General features: G+C 40.8%; 1 protein-coding gene across 1 annotated transcript in view; it reads left to right on the top strand.

Annotated features, from left to right (window-relative positions):
• EPB41L4A (erythrocyte membrane protein band 4.1 like 4A) overlaps nucleotides 1-22,380 on the top strand; it is a 281,882-nt gene that overhangs the window by 105,929 nt on the left and 153,573 nt on the right. The window contains exon 2 of the mRNA XM_068964938.1: nucleotides 5,014-5,118. Within this exon, the coding sequence (XP_068821039.1) occupies nucleotides 5,014-5,118 (105 nt within the window). The remainder of the gene's footprint in view (nucleotides 1-5,013; nucleotides 5,119-22,380) is intronic.

Below are 22,380 nucleotides of genomic sequence, written 5' to 3'. Positions count from 1 at the left end.
TGCTGTAGAATGTGCTTGGCTTATAAGGGCCCAAGTGATTACGTCTAACATAATCCAATAATCTTCCCATTTTAATGTAAAAATTGAAACACATAAGACAATAAGAAGGTTTATATTTGATCATACTTACTGGTTCCAGGGATTAGAGCAGGACTTTTTTTTGCGGGGGAGGGGAGCACATTTTATAACTTCTACCTACCACAGAGCCCAAGTTGAATTTTGTAAGACTTACATGAAAAAAGTGTAAAATTTCCTTGGTGGATATAAAAGAAAATCATATAGGTTTCACTTTGTAAATGTCATATCATTACCTCCCAAGTTATCTAGTCTGTCAATTCAGTTTAATTTCAGTCAGATTCTTAACAGAATTTTTTATTAAATTGGCAAGCTGATTCTAAACTTCCTGTAGTAAAGTGAAATGTCTCAGAATTGGCAGAGACAAATCTGAAAGAGAATGATAGAGATCAACAGACTGTATTAAACTAAAGTTAATAAAATCTTGAAGGATTAGTCTAGGAGTAATCCATGGCATAGAACGAGGATTTGTTTAGTAGATGATAAATTTGCTTCAGTCCAAAGGGAAATGATGGCCTTCTAGGTAAATAGTGGTTTAGTTGTCTATCCATTTGGAAACAAAATTAGATCCTCATTCCAAGCACAGAAATAGTTTCCAGATGGAGTGAAGAACTAAATAAACTAAGTAAAATTGTACAGGTATTAGAAGTATTTGAGGGACTTTGCTTATAAACTTCAGTTTAGAGAATAACTAACCAAAGTGCTAAGAAGCATTGGAAAAGACCACAGTGCTGCGAAAGATTGAAGGCAGGAGAAGAAGGGGTTAACAGGATGAGGTGGTTGAATGGCATCACCGACTTGATTGACATGAGTTTGAGCAAGCTCCGGGAGTTGGTGATGGGCAGGGAATCCTGGCATACTGCAGTCCATGGGGTCGTGAAGAGTCAGACACGACTGAGCAACTGAACTGAACTGAACTTATTAGTGTCCGGAAAACACAAATTAAAATAATTGGTCCTTCCGTCTTTCTTGCTCAGTCAGATTGGAAAAATTTTGCTCAGTCCAAATGTTGGCAAGGGTATTGAGACATGTACTCTCCTTGCATGAATTGTAATGGTCTTTTTGGCAGTGCCCATTATTTAAGTAGGCCTATCCTTTGAAAGAGTAGTTTCACTAGGAGATTTTTACTGTAGTTAAAGACATAGGTACATGAGCACAAAGAGACATTTTTGGGTTGTGGCATTGTTATTATAGCAGAAAATGTCTAACAACCTGAAGATACTTCATAGCAAGGCTTTTTGTTTATAGATTATCTAAGGGATTTTGAACAAAAGACCAGTTAAGTTTAACCAAAGTAATTTATGGGATTTGTAACAAGCACTGTCTTCTCCCAGTGTGTGATTTTATCACCTCTTATCACCCATTTTATATTTAATCAAAAACATTTCCCTTATATTACAATCTATTTTCTCAAAACAATGCAGTGTTCTCATCTTACATGAGTATGTATGAAATGGTAATTCTCTGAAGAAAGTGCAACTGAACAAAGCCCTGCCTCATAATGTGTAATGTCTTGGGAATTTCTTGTTCCTGTCACTGATAAGAAAAAAGGAAGAAAAAAATCTATCTGTAGGTATACCATCAAAATAGGTTCTTTTTGAGATTAATGTGTATATGGAGTAATGTTTTCTGATTAAATGGTTATGTGTGGATAATATTTAATATGTTAGATGATAGTCTTTAAAGAATACGTAGCGAGAAGGGGAGAGATTAGATGTTTTAGATAGGTATTAGCATTTACCAGACAAGGGAAATATTTTCCTTATGTCTGTGTTTATATGAAAGAGATAAAGTCTAATATCTAGACAAAGACATTTTCAGAACATTGACTTTGGTGGTTTTAATTGTAGGTTTGTTAGGTAAGGATTGAAAATGAAAGCCTTGGTGGTAGTGGCCAAGATGGTAGAGTAGGAGGACCCTGAGCTCACCTCTTCCATGGGTACGTGAAAATTCCACCTATTTACAGAGCAGCCATCTATGGGAATGACCTGAAGAGTTTCAAAAAAGATTTTCCGCAAGTAAAGATGTAAAGAAGGAACCACAATGAGACGGTGGGAGAGACAAAGCTTCAGTATAATTAACACCCACACCCCTTGGGAAGGTGACCCCCAAACAGGAGGATAATCACCACTGCCGAATTTTTCCCTAAAGTGCAGCCCCCACTTTGAGCTCCCCAGCCCACAGTTTTGCATTGGGAAGACAAGCCCCCAGAATATCTGGTTTTGAAGACAGGAGAGCTAAAGCGCTGTAGAAAACAAAGACTCCACTCTTAAAGAGTGACTGCAATACCTGATACACTTTGAATCCCAGAACAAAGGGAGTCATTTGAAATAAACTGGAGGAATCACATTCCCTCATTTCAAACTACACTACAGAGCTACAGTAATCAAAACAATATGGTACCGGCACAAAACAGACATGTGGATCGATGAACCTGAATAGAAAACCTAGAAATGAACCTGAGCTATGGACAATTAATCTATGACAAAGGAGGCAAGAAAATACAAAACGGGGGAAAGACAGCCTCTTCAATAATCTTTGTTAAACTGGACAGCTACATGGAAAAGAATCAAATTGGACTACTTTCTCCCAGCATATACAAAAATAAACTCAAAATTGATTAAAGATGAAAAATATAAGACCTGCAACCATAAAACTCTTAAAACATAGACAAGGTGCCTTTCAACATTGGTCTGAGAAATACTTTTTGGAAATATCTTCTCAGGTAAGGGAAACAAAAGCAAAAATAAACAAATGGGACTGTATCAAACTAAAAAGTTTTTCACGGAAAGGAAATTATTAATATCAACAGAATAAAAAGCTTACTGAATGAGGGAAGGTTATTTGCAGCCCATATATCCAATAAGGGTTAATATCCAAGGTGCACAGAAAAACTCATACAACTTGATGTCAAAAACACACAAACATCCCAATTTAAAAATAGGCAGAACACCTGAATAGATCTTTTACCAAAGAAGACATGCTAATGGCCAACAGACACGTGAGGAGATGCTCTATATCACTAGCTCTGTATCACTGAGGATCAGGGAAATGCAGATCAAAACCACAGTGAGATTCCACCTTACACTTGTCAGAATGGGTACCATCAAAAAGGCAACAAATAATAAGTGTTTATGAGTCTGTGGAGAAAAGGGGACCTTTCTACATTGCTGGTGGGAGTGTAAATTGATGCAGCCACTATGGACAATAGTATGAGGGTTTCTAAAAAAGTTAAATATAGAACTGCCATATGATCCGTCAATTTCACTTCTGGGTATTTACATGAAGAAATAAAAAACACTGATTTGAAAAGCTATACGGACTCCAGTGTTCATTGCAACATTATTACAGTAGCCATGATGTAGAAGCAGCCTAAGTGTTAATTGATACATGAGTGGATAAAGATGTGTTGTGCATCTATACACAGTGGAATGCTAGGCAGCCATTAAAAAAAGAAGCCATACTATTTGTGACAGCATAGATGGATCTAAAGGATATTGTGCTAAAAGCAATGAGTCAGACAGGGAAAGACAAATGCCTGTAGAATCTAAAAACAGAATGAACTAAGACAAAAGGAAGATAGACTTGTAGTGCAGAGAACAAATGGATGGTTGCCAGAAGGGAGAGGGTGAAATTGGTGAAGGAATTAAGAGATATAGACCTCCAGTTATGTAATAAATAATCACAGAGTATATTAATGTGTATACATATATATATGTAATTTAGGAAGATAGTACCAACAATCCTACATGCAGGACAGCAAAAGGAGACACAGATGTAAAGAACAGACTTTTGGACTCAGTGGGAGAAGGCGAGGGTGGGATGATTTGGGAGAATAGCATTGAAACATGTACATTACCTTATGTGAAATAGATGACCAGTGCAAGTTCGATGCATGAAGCAGGGAACCCAAAGCTGGTGCTCTGGGCCAACCCAGAGGGATAGAGTGGAGAGAGGTGGGAGGGGGGTTCAGGATGGGAGAAACACATGTATACCTGTGGCCAATTCATGTTGATATGTGGCAAAATAATCGCAATAAGTAATTTTCCTCCAATTAAAATAAATAATCACAGAGATATTCAGCATAAGGAATATGGTCAATAATGTTGTAACTGTGTGTGGGACTAGTTGGTTACTAAACTTATCATGGTGATCATTTCATAATGTATGCAAATGTCAAATCATATAGTATACTGGAAACTAATGTCATATTGTATGCCAACTATATTTCAATTAAAAAATAAAACATAAAACCTTATTAAGCAAAATGAGATAAAAATTTCAAAAAGCTTTGGCTCTGTGTGTGTGAAAGTCGCTCAGTTGTGTCTGACTCTTTCCGACCCCATGGACTGTATAGTCCCTGGAATTCTCCAGGCCAGAATACTGCAGTGGTTAGCCTTTCCCTTCTCCAGGGGATCTTCCCAACCCAGGGATCTAACCCAAGTTTCCCACATTGCAGGCGATTCTTTACCAGCTGAGCCACAAGGGAAGCCTATTAAAAATTGCTATTTTAACTTTATATATCTTCTGCATTAGTTGTGAGAGTAATGATCCTGGTGAAAATTGCTTTTTAAAGTGAGAGAAGTATGGGATTTTAACCAAAGTAAATTTTTTTTTGATGAATTTATTAGACGTACTTCATATAAGCTATTATCTTTATTAAAATAATAATTTTGTCTTGATATTTTAGTCTCATAAGAAAAGCATCTCATTAATTTATAATAAATAATAATTTAAAATTGTTTTTCAGAAGTATTTATTTAATACTTAAATCTCTTTGTAATGGAGGCAAAACTTAAAGAGGGAACTATGGGCTAATAAAATTGTTTCCATGTGAACAAAGCTAATAAAAGATGAGAACTGTGGCTGTGTCCCACTGAGAAAGACAAGACACCTTATTAAAAAAAAAAAGACACAACCTGTGAATTATTTTTGCAGAAGTCAACGAAAGGGTCCGTTGTCCTTGAACACGTGTTTCGTCACATAAACCTTGTGGAGGTGGACTATTTTGGACTGCGTTACTGTGACAGAAACCACCAAACGGTGAGTGCAGTGACTCCATATTAAACTTCCTGCTTGTAAATTTCATCATATCTCTGCCTTCTCTTGTAACTGAAAAACTTAAACATGTTTTCCATTGCTAATTTCTTTGAATTTTTTCCCTCTTCTGCCAAAAGTCTGCAGAGTTGTAGGATTCACAGTTTGTGTGTGTAGATTTCTTGATAGGTGGCTTACATGGTTTCTGTTTTTTACAATTATATTATAGAGAGTACTTTCCCTTTGTGTTGTTAGGAGGACTGAATTAGCCATTTAATGTGTTAGAAGCCAAATGACTAATGTCTTATAGTGATAAGTATTATTGCTTTTTAAAATATAAAAAAATTTTAAATTGGAGGATAATTGCCTTACAATGCTGTGTGGGTTTCTGCTGTACGACACAAGTCAGTTATAAATATACACAAATCCTCTCCCTCTTGAGCCTCCCTTCTACCCCGCTTCCCCCTCTCCCAATCTCACTCCTCTGGGTTGTCACAGAAAGCCAGGCTAAGCTCCTTGTGGTTATTATTGCTTTTTAGGAAAGTAAATGGTTAAAGAGTATTTAAAAGAAATACAGTGTAAAAAGGTGCCTATCTAAGTTTTATAAGTTGGACAAGCAATTATAAGATAAACTAAGTAGAGGTTTTCATTCATAAGCTTGTTGAAGTAAGAGTAATAAAGGCAACCAAGCTTTTGCTGTTGGATGTCGTTTGTTCAGGAGGATTTAACTCAAGATCATCCTAACTGGTTGGATGGTAGAGAGTTATTAACAAACTTAGCAAATTGGTTAGTGTAGATTCTATTTGGTTATAAGGTTGAAAAGCTCTCTTGGATGATGAAAAGAGGAAAGATTTTGAAGGTGAGGGTTTTGAGATATGAAAGTATATTCATTAATATGACTTTTGGCTTAAAAGTCTAAGACAGATCTTAACCTGAGCTAGAAAGTCTTATGCTTATAATGCTTAATGCTTACCTTAAAAATACCATATTTGACCTTTCATTTTTTTATATGCCTGTTAAAATAGCTTTTCTCTTCTTTCTTCCTTAGTTCTCCTAGCCTCCACTGAGTCATCTGGGTCTGGGGTCTGTTCATTGCGGTTCACTGATTATCTGAGTGGGGTTTCTTGTTCTGTTCTCAAGAACATGCTAGGATGAGAAGAGGCAGGCAAATGGAATGCTGTTGATGGCAATATGTTCTTGAGCTTTTTCTATAACAACCTTGTTTGGTTTCACAAGATTTCACAAAGTAGGAATAAAAAATTGGGTGTGTTACTTAGCTTTCCATAGGAAGGAATTGCTTTCTAAAGGCAAGTGGTCATTAATACGTGCTTCAAAGGGAATGGACATATTCAGGTCACTGAATTCTGTCTTGTACGACTATAAATCAACATAGCAAAACTGTAAATCTATACTGAGAGATTAAATTGAAGGCCATAGAAAATATCTTGTATTAGCTTCATATTTTTGAAATAGCATTTTTCCAGCAGAGGGAAATTCAGTTTCTGATCTTGTATGTCAGACCTTGCCTGGAAAGATTGACTGTCTTGCTAAAACTGTATAGACCTTATCTGTCTTTTTTTTTTTTTTTTAACATTCCAAAGGAAAAAATGTGAAAAGCTAGAGAATTTCAAACAATGGCTTGTATCATTGCAAAAGAATTAGAAGGTGGTATTGATAGTTTATTTAAAGTTTTCTAGGGCTTGTTAAGATCAAAATTTATTTTTCCATTACCTTTATTTCTAAGAGTTGCCATTTCTGATACAGGCTTAGGAGAAAATACATAATATGAAGGAGAAAACTTATTTAAGACATGTTTTTTTATGTGGGAAAAACATCAGATGTGTAAATCACATGATTTTTTGGTCTTCTGAATTTGTTTCTTTATAGTAAACTCAGAAAAAATAGAGGTGATTTGTAAACATGACTTAGTCTTTGCATGTTTAAACGCATTGTTTTCCTTTTAATTGTAGGAAGCTATGAGAATAAGGTCATGACAATTTACCCTTCCCTTAGGTAACTGTTTGATCAAAGCCTGTCATTTCTGCAGGGTTGGTAGAGTGTCTGGGAGGGAAGACATGACTCCGTTCCTGACGTGCTTCTCTTGGATTTTGAGATAGGTGTTGGGACCTCCCTCACTCTAGAAGGGCAGCCCCCCAGCTGTACGTCTTTGAGGGGATTGTCAGTAAACCTCACTTCATATTTCCCTACTTCCTCTCTATACTAGTAGAAACAGCCCTTCGTATCCCATAGTTACTTAATGGTGAATAAGAGTTTAAGAATAGCCCGATGCTAGAATAGCACAGGACATGGGGAAAAGTCTTTGTCTTAAAAACAGAGGAGTTATTTCTGTGAATATGCCTGGATTACTGTCCATTAGATTGGATTTGTTTATTGCTTTACTCTTTTTCTGTGCCCAGAAGTTTATTTTAATGAACAATGCCTGTGTAAGGATCTTGTATGTAATTAAGACCTACATAGAAGACTTTGAGGTCCTAATGGGGACTGCTTAGATCAATTCTTGAAGCCAATGCAGAGATTGGGAAGAGGAACTGGGGATGAAAGGAAGAAAGAGGATAGGAAAAAGAGATGAGTGCATCGAAGAAAAGCTCCCCCTCCCCCTCCCTCCATCAGCAGTGGACCATGCTTTGGGGCCATGCCTGAACTGGCTGGGGATGGGGGAAGTAGAGGGCTTTCCTGGTAGCTCAGACAGTGAAGAATCTGCCTGCAATGCAGGAGGCAGCCTGCAGCACTGCTAGTCATCCAGGTGTGGTCAAAGTGTAAGGATGCATCTATAGGTGAGTTAGACTGGCAGTGGCTGCAGAACTGATGAGGAAAGGTTATGGAGGGCTTTATGCCCATCTCAGGGAATAGGTGTGTGTTGCATGAGAAGATGGGCAGCTATGCTAGAGAATTAGGCAGCAACAGGGGGCTTCCCTGGTGGCTGAGACGGTCAAGAATCTGTCTGTAATTCAGGAGTTCAATCCCTGGGTCAGGAAGATCCCTGGAGAAGGGAATGGCTACCCACTCCAGTATTCTTGCCTAGAGAATTCTGTGGTCAGAGGAGCCTGGCGGGCTATAGTCCATGGAGTCAACAAAGAGTCAGACATGACTGAGCAACTAGTACATACATATATGCCTGATAAATATGTCCCTGTGACAGGCAGACCCCACATCGCAGGGAAGTTTCTCTCCTGGAGAACAGAAATAACCAACAGGCCTCAATCCAGATGTATCAGCCATCACCATCACTGTCATCAATACACCAGCAACTGTTGAACATATTCTTATGTTCATTACATACCCAGAACAACGGTTCAAGTTAAATATTGTTACTTTACCATCAGAGATGAAGAAAAGGAAGCTAAAATGGTTAAACAATGTCCCCAAGGTCACACAACCAGCAAGTATTAAGATCAGAATTCAAACCCAAGTCTTCATGTTTTCAAGATCTTCCAGTTATTCAGTACAATAATGTCCTGACTTGAATGCATGTAAGATGAGGAATTCTGAGGAAAGGGAGTTTCATGCCTGGAATGTTAAATGAAAAAATTCAAATTTTATTAAACTGTATGTTCCATGGAACCAAGTCCTGGGAAATTTATGTAGCAAATGCCTAGATTTAGACGTTCTATATGTGTAAAGAGTACTTGTTCTTGTTCAGTTGCTCAGTTGTGTCTGACTCTTTGCGACCCCTTGGACTGCAGCACGCCAGGCTTCCCTGTCCTCCACTATCTTCCGGAGTTTGCTCAGATTCATATACATTGAGTCGGTGATTCCATCCAACCATCTCATCCTCTGTTGCCCCCTTTCTCCTCCTGCCTTCAGTCTTCCCCAGCATCAGAGTCTTTTTCAATGAGTTGACTCTTCACATCAATGGCCAAAGTATTGGAGCTTCAGCATCAGTCCTTCCAATGGGTATTCAGGATAGAAACACGCCTTGTTAAGGCTAATGTCTCTCTGAGGTATAGCTGACTTGATTTGGAACACTCTGGGCTTCGTAATTTCTTTACTTATCAGGAGGGGTCTGTAAAAGAATCTCAGGATAATAAAAATAGTTCTTCATGAAGACACATTTACTGAGACTGAATCAACACAGTGCTTCTCGCATTACCTCAGGCTCTCCTTTAGATGCACCATGGAGTTCATGTACTTGCAGTTTCTTTTTCTAAAAATGGCAACGGTGAAAGCAGTTAACCTTAGCCTGGATCTAGAACCTCCTTTCTGTTCTGCTCTGAACTGGGTTATCAGATTCGTTCTTAATCCAGACTGGTCGGTGTGGAATAAGTCCTTTTTATATCTGGACCAGTCTTGATGGAAGCTGGATGTGAGGCAGTCTGTCATAGGGATTAGAAGAACACATCAGTTTTGTCTAATGACCATGCCACTCACTAGGTGTAAATGTTTAAAATTCTCTTCAAGTATTAACCCTCAGTCTTGAACAGCAGCCCTCTCAGGAGAGTGGATGCCCTGCAGCGTGTTCTAGGCCTGCCTGTCACCGGTTGAGTGGCTGCTCATTGGGAACTCCTTCCTGTTTCCCTCATGGCCCGTGGCCAGCAGCTCCGCTTGGCGCAGCTTCAGTTCAAGTGAGCACCAGCTCTCTCTGCTCAGTGTCCTCATCCCAGCCCCTGTGGGTGTGTCACTTTATATGGCAAAAGGGGCTTGGCAGATGCGACTAAAGTAAGGACCTTGTGATTGGGAGACTATCCAGGTGGGACCAGGTGAAAGAGAAGGCAAGAGGGTCAGAGCAGATGTGACAGGGGGCACAGAGGTCAGAGTGGTGCACGCACTGAAAGGAGGCCTCGATACCAGGCAGGCAGGTGGCCTCCAACAGTTGGAAAAGGCAGGCCAAGGTTCTCCTCGGGTTCTTCCAGAAGGAACACAGCCCTGCCTGCACTTAAGTTTTAAGCCCAGTGTCTTAGTCAGTTTGGGCTGCTTTAACAAATTACTGTAGGCTGGGTGGTTTAAGGAAGAAGCATTGATTTCTCACAGCTCTAGAAGCTGAAAGTCTGAAAGGACAGTGCCAACATGGTTGGATTCTGGTGAGGGCCCTTTTCCAGGTTTCAGACAGATGACGGCTGAAAGTATACCACATAATTTCATGTGGTATAAGAGCTTTCTTGTAAGAGCACTAATCCCATTTCTCCCTGACCTAATTACCTCCCAAAGGCCCTACCTCCAAATACCATCACCCCAGGTGGTTCAGTGGTAAAGAACCCACCTGCCAGTGCAGTAGATGCAGGAGATGGGGGTTCGATCCCTGGGTCGGGAGGATCCCTTGGAGGAGGAATTGGTAACCCACTCCAGTATTCTTGCCTGGAAAACCCCATGGACAGAGGAGCCTGGTGGGCTACAGTCTATGGGGTCACAAAGAGTTAGACATGACTGAGCATACACGGATACATAGGGGATTGGGGCTTTAACATGTAAACTTGTAGTGGGCACAGACCTTCAATCTCTTATACCCACTGAGATCGTTTTGGACTTTTGGCCTTCAGAATTGTAAGATAACAAATTTCTGCTGTTTGAAGCCACAAGTTTATGGTCATTTGTTGCAGCATCAAAAAGAAACCAGTGCATGTGGTTACTGTGGGGAGAGTTTTATTTGCTGGCTCAGTGGAAACATGAGGGCTTTCTTGTTTGGGTTCACTGCATTAGGCAGAAACCCGAGACACTGTTACCTCTCTGGGTAATATTAGCATATATCCTCCTGCAGGTGTGCAGAATTTCTGTGATTAGGACTGCATGTGTACGTCGCAGAAGTCTATAAGTACATTAGTTGCTGCTGCAAGGATTATCTAGATTCCTTATTATGAGGGAGGGAGTGAGATCTGTTCAAGATAAGCAGAGAATTGGGATTTTAATATAGGCTTCTTCACATTAATAGTTGGGCAAGTTTGAAATTACTCTGAAGCTGAAAGAAGCATGAGCTGCCTTTGTTATTGTAAATGGAGTGTGGAGCAGTAGCAGAACAGATAACTGCCTTTGGAGTCACAAGACAGGTCGAGCCCTAGGTCTGCTCTTGAGAAAGGTCAAATCACTTCATTTTTCTGAATACTGAGATGCTTTCCTTGCCCCGACATTCAAGACTGCTGTAGGATCAAATTAGAGAACACTTGAAAGCTCATTGTGTATTATACAGTTTTAAACATTTCGACACTTTTCCTGTTGAAACTAGGATGGAGGAAAATATTGCTGGTGATAATATATTTTTAAAAGGTGAAGTAGAGGAAAGAAGGAAACAGTCTGGAGGAAAGGAGAGAAAATCTATAAGCTCTGGACTCTTAAACACCTCTGGAGATTTTTGAAGATCCATTTTGTTGATATTGAAAGCAGTAATAAGACTAAATGTGATATCCTATTACTACTTCTGGTTTTAAAATTTATAATCATGTCCCATTTTACTTTAAATATTTATTTGTTTTGCTTATTTGGGTGTGCGGGTCTTAGTGTGGCATATGGGATCTTTAATCTTCATTGTGGCATGCAGGATCTAGTTCCCAGACCAGGGGTGGAACCTGGACCCCCTGCATTGGGACCGCTGAGTCTTAGCCATCGGTCCACCGCAGGAGTTCCCATATTCTATTTTAATGTTAGCTTGAGGCTTCTCTACAAATTACTCCTTCAAATGCAGATTTTACCTAGTTAGAGCTTTTCTCAGAATATAGAATTCAACTTGCTGGATCTGCTGTCCTGTAACTTTAGAAGTCAAAGGAGGGAGACACCTTGCATTACAGATTCAGCCAGCACATGAATGCCCTTTCCCCCAGTGAACTGTTCTCTTCACTGAGACAATAAAAGCAATCAGATGGAAATTCCCCAGCTTCTTAACCCTCTGTACACACTTCAGTTCAGTTCAGTCACTCAGTCGTGTCCAACTCCTTGCGACCCCATGGACCGCAGCACACCAGGCCTCCCTGTCCATCACCAACTCCCGGTGTTTACCCAAATTCATGCCCATTGAGTCAGTGATGCAATCCAACCATCTCACCCTCTGTCGTCCCCTTCTCCTCCTGCCCTCAATCTTTCCCAGCATCAGGGTCTTTTCAAATGAGTCAGTTCCTCGCATGAGGTGGCCAAAGTATTGGAGTTTCAGCTTCAACATCAGCCCTTCCAATGAACACTCAGGACTGATCTCCTTTAGGATGGACTGGTTGGATCTCCTTGCAGTTCAAGGGACTCTTAGTTGCTTCTTATTCATCCTTTTTCCTCCTCTCAGTGGAGGAGCCCCAGTGCCTCTCTCCTGGATTTTGCTTCTGCATCTGCAGCCTTCTCGTGAGTCTGAGTGAACTCCGGGAGATGGTGCTGGACAGGGAGGCCTGGCGTGCTGCGATTCAAGGGGTCGCAAAGGGTCGGACACGACTGAGCAACTGAACTGAACTGAAGTGAACTGAATCCTTTCAAATCAAAATAGATTACATCAGGTGCCTCTAAGTAAAAGAGAAAAAACATAACAAATACTGCTTTGGTAAGTCTTGGTAAAGCATTTTTAATACATCTCCAGACACTGTGAAGTTGAATTACTCTAATGATTACAAACTGTTTGCCACTCAGTAAGTTTTGAACCCCTTGCTTTCAAACTAAACTAAAGCAGAACCTGATGAGTGGTCTGAGATACCCTTGCTCTCAGAGCAGGTTGAGAGGGGATGGTGATGACTACAGTGCATTTGAGATGCCTAAAGATTACTGAAAGTAATTTTAGATGACAGATCACTATGTGATTTGGGGGGGGGCATATAACTCTGGAGAGTTAAAAAAACTGAGTGATCTTCCTTTATCAAAACTCTTTCATTTTCAATCTACCTCCTTCAGTAGATAAGGTTACTCAGTGCTCATCCTTATAAAGACAAGAAATAGGAATAAAATTGATGCTGATCCCTGTCTCACACCAGGAGTATATTATAATCATCCAGGGGTATGTGAACTAACTGAGAAGAAGCAGTCCAGTATTTTATCAAGATGCACTTCCAATAAATATTCACTTTTTAAGTTTAAGAATTATTAAAATGTATAATACACTGCTGTTTTAATTGATAGCCATCAGACTCTCAAGAGTCTTCTCCAACACCACAGTTCAAAAGCATCAATTCTTCGGCACTCAGCCTTTTTCACAGTCCAACTCTCACATCCATACATGACCACTGGAAAAACCATAGCCTTGACTAGACGGACCTTAGTCGGCAAAGTAATGTCTCTGCTTTTGAATATACTATCTAGGTTGGTCATAACTTTTCTTCCAAGGAGTAAGCATCTTTTAATTTCATGGCTGCAGTCACCATCTGCAGTGATTATGGAGCCCCCAAAAATAAAGTCTGACACTGTTTCTACTGTTTCCCCATCTATTTCCCATGAAGTGATGGGACCGGATGCCATGATCTTCGTTTTCTGAATGTTGAGCTTTAAGCCAACTTTTTCGCTCTCCTCTTTCACTTTCATCAAGAGGCTTTTTAGTTCCTCTTCACTTTCTGCCATAAGGGTGGTGTCATCTGCATATCTGAGGTTATTGATATTTCTCCTGGCAATCTTGATTCCAGCTTGTGTTTCTTCCAGCCCAGCGTTTCTCATGATGTACTCTGCATATAAGTTAAATAAGCAGGGTGAGAATATACAGCCTTGACGTACTCCTTTTCCTATTTGGAACCAGTCTGTTGTTCCATGTCCAGTTCTAACTGTTGCTTCCTGACCTCCTGATTTCTCAAGAGGCAGGTCAGGTGGTCTGGTATTCCCATCTCTTTCAGAATTTTCCACAGTTTCTTGTGATACACACAGTCAAAGGCTTTGTCATAGTCAATAAAGCAGAAATAGATGTTTTTCTGGAACTCTCTTGCTTTTTCCATGATCCAGTGGATGTTCGCAATTTGATCTCTGGTTCCTCTGCCTTTTCTAAAACCAGCTTGAACATCAGGAAGTTTATGGTTCACTATTGCTGAAGCCTGGCTTGGAGAATTTTGAGCATTACTTTACTAGCATGTGAGATGAGTGCAACTGTGCAGTAGTTTGAGCATTCTTTGGCATTGCCTCTCTTTGGAATTGGAATGAAAACTGACCTTTTCCAGTCCTGTGGCCACTGCTGAGTTTTCCAAATGTGCTGGCATATTGAGTGCAGTACTTTCACAGCATCATCTTTCCGGATTTTAAATAGCTCAACTGGAATTCCATCACCTCCACTAGCTTTGTTCGTAGTGATGCTTTCTAAGGCCCACTTGACTTCACATTCCAAGATGTCTGGCTCTAGATTAGTGATCACATCATCATGATTATCTGGGTCGTGAAGATCTCTTTTGTACAGTTCTTCTGTATGTTCTTGCCACCTCTTCTTAATATCTTCTGCTTTTGTTAGGTCCATACCATTTCTGTCCTTTATCAAGCCCATCTTTGCATGAAATGTTCTCTTGGTATCTCTAATTTTCTTGAAGATATCTCTAGTCTTTCCCATTCTGTCGTTTTCCTCTATTTCTTTGCATTGATCACTGACGAAGGCTTTCTTATCTTTTCTTGCTATTCTTTGGAACTCTGCATTCAGATGCTTTTATCTTTCCTTTTCTCTTTTGCTTTCGCCTCTCTTCTTTTCACAGCTATTTGTAAGGCCTCCCCAGACAGCCATTTTGCTTTTTTGCATTTCTTTTCCATGGGGATGGTCTTGATCCCTGTCTCCTGTACAATGTCACGAACCTCATTCCATAGTTCATCAGGCACTCTATCTATCAGATCTAGACCCTTAAGTCTATTTCTCACTTCCACTGTATAATCATAAGGGATTTGATTTAGGTCATACCTGAATGGTCTAGCGGTTTTCCCTACTTTCTTCAATTTGAGTCTGAATTTGGTAATAAGGAGTTCATGATCTGAACCACAGTCAGCTCCTGGTCTTGTTTTTGTTGACTGTATAGCGCTTCTCCATCTTTGGCTGCAAAGAATATAATCAATCTGATTTCGGTGTTGACCATCTGATGATGTCCATGTGTAGAGTCTTCTCTTGTGTTGTTGGAAGAGGGTGTTTGCTATGACCAGTGCATTTTCTTGGCAAAACTCTATTAGTCTTTGCCCTGCTTCATTCTGCATTCCAAGGCCAAATTTGCCTGTTACTCCAGGTGTTTCTTGACTTCCTACTTTTGCATTCCAGTCCCGTATAACGAAAAGGACATCTTTTTTGGGTCTTGTAGGTCTTCATAAAACTGTTCAACTTCTGTTTCTTCAGCGTTACTGGTTGGGGCATAGACTTGGATAACTGTGATATTGAATGGTTTGCCTTGGAGATGAACAGAGATCATTTTGTTGTTTTTGAGATTGCATCCAAGTACTGCATTTCGGACTCTTTTGTTGACCATGATGGCTACTCCATTTCTTCTGAGGGATTCCTGCCCGCAGTAGTAGATATAATGGTCATCTGAGTTAAATTCACCCATTCCAGTCCATTTTAGTTCGCTGATTCCTAGAATGTTGACGTTCACCCTTGCCATCTCTTGTTTGACCACTTCCAATTTGCCTTGATTCATGGACCTGACATTCCAGGTTCCTATGCAATATTGCTCTTTACAGCATCGGATCTTGCTTCTATCACCAGTCACATCCACAACTGGGTATTGTTTTTGCTTTGGCTCCATCCCTTCATTCTTTCTGGAGTTATTTCTCCACTGATCTCCAGTAGCATATTGGGCACCTACTGACCTGGGGAGTTCCTCTTTTGGTATCCTATCACTTTGCCTTTTCATACTGTTCATGGGGTTCTCAAGGCAAGAATACTGAAGTGGCTTGCCATTCCCTTCTCCAGTGGACCACGTTCTGTCAGACCTCTCCACCATGACGTGCCTGTCTTAGGTGGCCCCTCAGGGCATGGCTTGGTTTCACTGAGTTAGACAAGGCTGTGGTCCTAGTGTGATTAGACTGACGAGTTTTCTGTGAGTATGGTTTTAGTGTGTCTGCCCTCTGATGCCCTCTTGCAACACCTACCATCTTACTTGGGTTTCTCTTATCTTGGCCGTGGGGTATCTTTTCATGGCCTGCTCCAGCAAAGCACAGCCGCTGCTCCTTACCTTGGAGGAGGGGTATCTCCTTACCGCTGCTGTTCCTGACCTTCAACGTGGGGTAGCTCCTTAGGCCCTCCTGTGCCTGCGCAGCCACCGCTCCTCGGGATGCTCCTCCTGGCCAACGGCTGCCGCCTCAGGCATGGGTGGCTCCTCAGGGTCACCGCCCCTGGCCTCAGGCGCTAGGTGGCTTCTCCTGGCCGCCCCTGACCTCAGATGCGGGGTGTCTCCTCCCAGCCGCCACTGGTCTCGGATGTGGGGTAGCTCCTCTCGGCCGCCGCCCCTGACCTCGGCCGCCGCCCCTGACCTCGGCCGCCGCCCCTGATCTCAGACGCAGGGTGTCTCCTCCCGGCCGCCCCTGACCTCGGACGCGGGGTAGCTCCTCTCGGCCGTTCCTGCGGCGTCGCAGCCTGGCACTCTCGGCCGCTGCCCCTGACCTCGGACGTAGTGTAGCTCTTCTCGGCCGCGCTTAGTGCGCTGACTCACCGCCGCCGCCTGCAAACTAAAAATTGTTCATTTTAATGAACATTTGCCAATATGTGATATTTGGTAAAATGCTTTTATCTGCTTGTGTATTTGTATTTTCATCAGAATATAGGAGCTGCAGATTTAGTTCATCCAATTTATAAAGACAGTCCAACTTTTACTTTGGCAAAGTGAAAGTGAAGTTGCTCAGTCGTGTCCAACTCTTTGCGACCCCATGGACTGTAGCCTACCAGGCTCCTCTGTCCATGGGATTTTCCAGGCAAGAATACTGGAGTGGGTTGCCATTTGCTTCTCTAGGAGATCTTCCCAACGCAGGGATTGAACCCTGGTCTTCTGCATTGTAGGCAGATGCTTTACCGTCTGAGCCACCAGGGAAGTCCCTTTTGCAAAACCAGTTATCAAACCACTCAGCTAAACCAGCGTGTATTCTATATTTTGTCAGTTTAAATAAAAATGTTAATGTGTGTCCCGTGACAAGTATTTCACCTGGGAATTTGATTTCTGGATGAGTATAGACAGATAAGGCTTATCTAAGTGATAAACCTATCACTTAGATGTGATAGGTTTTCCAGGGCTTTGATTTGTTTTTTTTCTATGGATCCCTATCTCCTGACCTAGCCATATTTTTATGTGTTTTGATAATAGCTGGATGGTGGAAATTGCAAGATCATTAAACAAAAATTGCCATTCCTTTTGTTGCCTTGTTCTATAATATACCTGAGTTTAGAACAACCTCGCCAAGGAACAAAATACCATACTTCTCTTACTTTGTCTGTGAAAGTGAAGTCACTTAGTTGTTTCCGACTCTTTGTGACCCCATAAACTGTAGCCTACCAGGCTCCTCCATCCATGGGATTTTCCAGGAAAGAGTACTGGTGTGAGTCAAAAGGACATGTAAGGTTCAAAAAGACAGAATGCCCTGATCTTCTGGTTTAAGAGTGTTTTATTGAAGGAAACTTTGCTAACACTGGTATTTAAAACACTGGTATTTTTCTGCTCGAGGATTTTCCACATTCTGGGGCAGTGTGCTCTAGAGAATTTGAAAGGGTGAGAGGTGACTTCCTTCTGTAAATGGGAAAGGAGTGTTTGTGAAAGGGGTGCGTGGTGGGGAGAACTGTGCCCAGTAGATCAGGTCTCAAAGAAGGTGTGAAGAGAGCAAATCCCATGAGTTCTCATCAAAAGGTGGACTATTTTTTCTTTCTTTTTATTGTGTGTATGTGAGAAGGTGAATGTTAGCTGAACCTATTGCAGTAATCATTTCACAATGTATATAAATTACACCATTGTGTTGAATGCTTTAAACTTAGTTGTGTATGTCAATAATTTCTCAATAAAAGAGGGAATAAAAATGTATATGGAAGTTGAGGATCCTAGAATTAAGCCTCTTAAAACTATCTGTTGTCTGTGTACCCTTTAGGATGTTCTTACAGTTGCATAAGAGGTGTCTGCCCTTCTTCTTGAATACCTTGGTGAATGCTGCACTTCAGGCTAGGGTGTCATCCCCAAATCCATCATCTCCCTTCTCAGAGCTGACGAGTCACCAAGTCTGTCAGTTCTTAATGGCTAATGTGACTGTGTAATTAACCATCCAACCTAGGATACTTTTGAGAGTGAAAAGAACCACTGTTCATAATTAAGCAGGGAGAGCAGTGTGTCTGCAGGACGGTGGTCACCTCTTATCCTTCTAGCACCAGTTCCCAGCCCTGAATCCTGGTTGAAGTGCCAGCCTGGGAACCTGGATTTCTGTAAAAACTTTCTGATTGGTCTTCCTGTCTTCTCTCTTGCTCCCTCCCATGTTTTCCCCCTTGCAATTGTAGTTTTGTTTCAGAAATACTACTTTAAGAATGTCTTCTCTGTAGCTTCAAATTCTTTAATGAATCCCTAAGGAAAAATTCAGAAATTCCGTAACAAGGTTTACAAGATCCTGGAAGAAATGTGGCCCTTTGTTGTTCTAGAGCTTTTCTTGCACTGTAATTCTTCTTTTTAGTCCCCCAGCCATCCTCCACCCAAACCTGCACTACAGGTTGCTGAACACTACACTCAACCACCTGCAGCTCCTTGCCTGTTCTGTAGTGTCTCGTGATGTACCCTCTGCTTCTTTGGCTCGAATATCCTTGTCTTTCGTGCCTGATTTTTACCTGGTGATCCTGCTCTTCCTTACTATCTGATTGAGATGTCTTTCCTAAAGCTTTCTCTCATCCCCCAGAAATGCCCTAGGCTTACTTCTACCACGCATTGGAAATTCTTGTTGTTCAGTTGCTCAGTAGTGTCTGACCCTTTGCGACCCCATGCCAAGCTTCTCTGTCCTTCACCATCTCCCAGAGTTGCTCAAACTCATGTCCATTCAGTCAGTGATGCCATCCAGCCATCTCATCCTCTGCCATCCCCTTCTCCTTCTGCCTTCAGTCTTTCCCAGCATCGGGGTCTTTTTCCAATGAGTTGGCTCGTGTCAGGTGGCTAAAGTATTGGAGCTTCAGCTTCAACATCAGTCTTTCCAGTGAATATTCAGGATTGGTTTCCTTTAAGATTGACTGGTTTGATCTTGCAGTCCAAGGGACTCTCAAAAGTCTTCTCCAACACCACAGTTCAAAGGCATCGATTCTTTAGCTCTCAGCCTTTTTTATTGTCCAGCTCTCACATCCATACATGACTACTGGAAAAACCATAGCTTTGACTAGATGGACCTTAATAGGCAAAGTAATCTCTGCTTTTTAATGTGCTATCTAGGTTTGTCATAGCTTTTCATCAAGGAGCAAGTGTCTTTTAATTTCATGGCTACAGTCACTGTCCACAGTGCTTTTGGAGCCCAAGAAAATAAAGTCTGTCCCTGGTTCCATTGTTTCCCCATCTATTTGCCATGAAGTGATTGGCCTGGATGCTGTGATCTTAGTTTTTTGAATGTTGAGTTTTAAGCCAGCTTTTTCACTCTCCTCTTTCACTTTCATCAACAGGCTCTTTAATTTGTCTTGGCTTTCTACCATAATGGTAGTATCATCTGCATATCTGAAGTTATTGTCATTTCTCCTGACAGTCTTGATTCCAGGTTGTGATTCATCCAGAGTGACATCTGCATGTAAGTTAAATAAGCAGGGTGACAATATATAGTCTTGATGTACTCCTTTCCCAGTTTGGAACCAGTCTGTTGTTCCATGTCCAGTTCTAACTGTCACTTATTGACCTGCGTACGGGTTTCACAGAAGACAGGTAAGGAATACTACCTTGTGTTTTTCTCTTAAATAATATCTCCCACTTGATTGAAAACTCCTTGATGGTAGGGATTATGCCCCATTTCTCACTCTATTACCACCTCTGCCACTGCCAACTAGGTGCTCTCTCACCTGGACAAATGGCAAGTCAGAGAAAGGGCACAATGCTTCTCTCTTTGTTTTTCTTTGTTTGCTACCTCCGTTCCCCGCTGTTCTTTGAATTTATTGCCTTGGCTCTCTTAAGAAAGGACTTTCCTCTTGTTCATTTTAACTAGACTTCATATATATATATATAAACATTACTGAGATATTAGGATGGTATGTTGGAAGTATATGGAGTTGCAGGAAGTTACAGATGAATGATATTCTTAGTATGCTGGAGATTACCAAGTGCTATTCAGAATCTTCCTCTTTTGTAAGAGGTAGTGTAATGTGTAGTAGAAGGAGGTGTATGAGATTTTGAGTTCAGGTAATGCCACTAGTGGCTACACAGTTGTGTTACCTATGATTTTTTTTTAAAGAATGTGTTCATAATAAATGGTATTTTTAATAAAATAGGTTTTTCTATTTCTTTGTAGTTTATGAACAGTTTCTATTAAGGAAGGAGGTGATACGATTTCTCTGGCAAGTCCAGTGATTGAGACTCTGCCTTCCAATGTAGAGGACACCGGTTTGGTCCCTGGCTGGGGAACTAAGATCCCATATGAAGTGAAAGTGTTAGTTGCTCAGTTATGTCTGACTCTTTCCAACCTCATGGATGTAGCCCACCAAGCTTCTCTGTCCATGGAATTCTCCAGGCAAGAATACTGGAGTGGGTAGCCATTTCCTTCTCCAGGGCATCTTCCCAACCCAGGGGTCAAAGCCCTGTCTCCCATATTGCAGACAGGTTCTTGAGTCACCTGGGAAGCCCAAGATCCCATATGCCTCAGGGCAACTAAGCCAGCACACTGCAACTGGAGAGGCCCATATGCCAGAACTAGGGAAAGCAGCAACAATAAGCCAGTGCAGCCAAAAAGAGAAAAGAAAAGAAAGGAAGTGATGATGCTTTTCTGGAACTGGTTTCTGTTTAGAGTGGGTTTGATTTCTTCTGAGTCCAGTCACTTGCTGCATAGTAAGAATTCAGGAGCTGGCCTGCTGGAAAGAACCCCAGCAGAACATGTTCTGATTATTCTCTTTGTTGTGTGTGTTGATTTTTTTTTTAAATTTATTTTTGCATTGAGTCTTAGTTGTGGCATGTGGGATCTTAGTTCCCTGGCTAGGGGTCGAACCTGTATCCCCTGCATTGCAAGGTGGATTCTTAGCCACTGGACCACCAGGGAAGCCTGTCTGTTTATTTTTTTGACATGGTTTCAAAAATGCTTTTGAAGGACCTAGATTTGTCTAGGGTCAGCTCCATGGTTCATCTGAACCTAACCCTCTTGTAGTTCTTCCGCCCCCCTGCCATTCCTTTTCTCTCCCAGATGGTTGATCATAATAGACACAAATGTGTCTTCCATGGGTCATGTACTCTTAAGAGGATTTTCTTCATGAATGTAAAACGAGATTTGATTGGAATGTGCCAGCTTACTGATAAAATGTAATAAAATAGATTATCCCATGGCTTCCATAAATTTGTCTTTCAGATTGAGTAAAATGAAGGACTGAATTCTATCTTGCACAGTTCTTTCTTCACTAATGGCAAGTAGTGTCTTTTTTCATCAAAAATAGATTAAAAGGAGGAACAGTTGAACATGGTAAAGATACAAAATACTTTAAAACAAAGTTATCAGAAATGGTACTAACGTCACTAGATATATACACCCACATATATTTGCATATGTAACAAAGTATGCAGGTATGCTGTGTTCTTTTTGTCAATAAAACAGATTTTGTGTGACCAGTTTCTGTGACCCACACCTTCTTAGTTGTTTAAGTGCATGACAAGAATATTGCCAATTTCATTACCATGAACATTTTATTAGACTGTATTCTACCTGGTTGACTCAGGATGAGCTGTGCAGGATGGAATTTCAGACGATTGATTGATTGATTGGATAATGGGAAAGCAGTGGTTTTAGAGTTAATGTTTCTAGACATTTTTCTAATTATCATAGGAAACAAGGGTTTTTTTAAAATCTAGCGTTCTGATAGAAACCTCTGATAAACTGACCTTGATTTAACCTTATTCAGAATCTTAAGAGGGTTTTCTTCATGAATATAAAAAGAGATTTGATTGGAGTATGCCAGTAGCTTACTGATAAAATGCATTATTTCCTCTATTATTTTATCTTGAAATTCATTAAATTTAAAATATATTGCATGCTTGGTTATCAAAATACTCATAGCTTTGGGACTTTGAAATGGTAAAAAACATGGAGCCATTTTTGTGAAACAGCATGATGCATAACTATATGTCCTTGATTACATAAAAATGGATGCTTAGTTGTGAAAATACACAAGTGAGACCTAGAAGGACACATCAAATGATAAACTGCATATGATTATGAATGACTTTTTTTTTTGCTTCTTGTGTTTTTTGGTTTCCTGTTATGCACATGTTAACTTTTAAGAAATAA

The sequence above is a fragment of the Capricornis sumatraensis genome, chromosome 2, assembly GCF_032405125.1.
Source record: "Capricornis sumatraensis isolate serow.1 chromosome 2, serow.2, whole genome shotgun sequence".
Lineage (NCBI taxonomy): Eukaryota > Metazoa > Chordata > Mammalia > Artiodactyla > Bovidae > Capricornis > Capricornis sumatraensis.
Note: the sequence above shows the minus strand (reverse complement) of the source record. Positions and strands in the feature narration are given on the sequence as shown.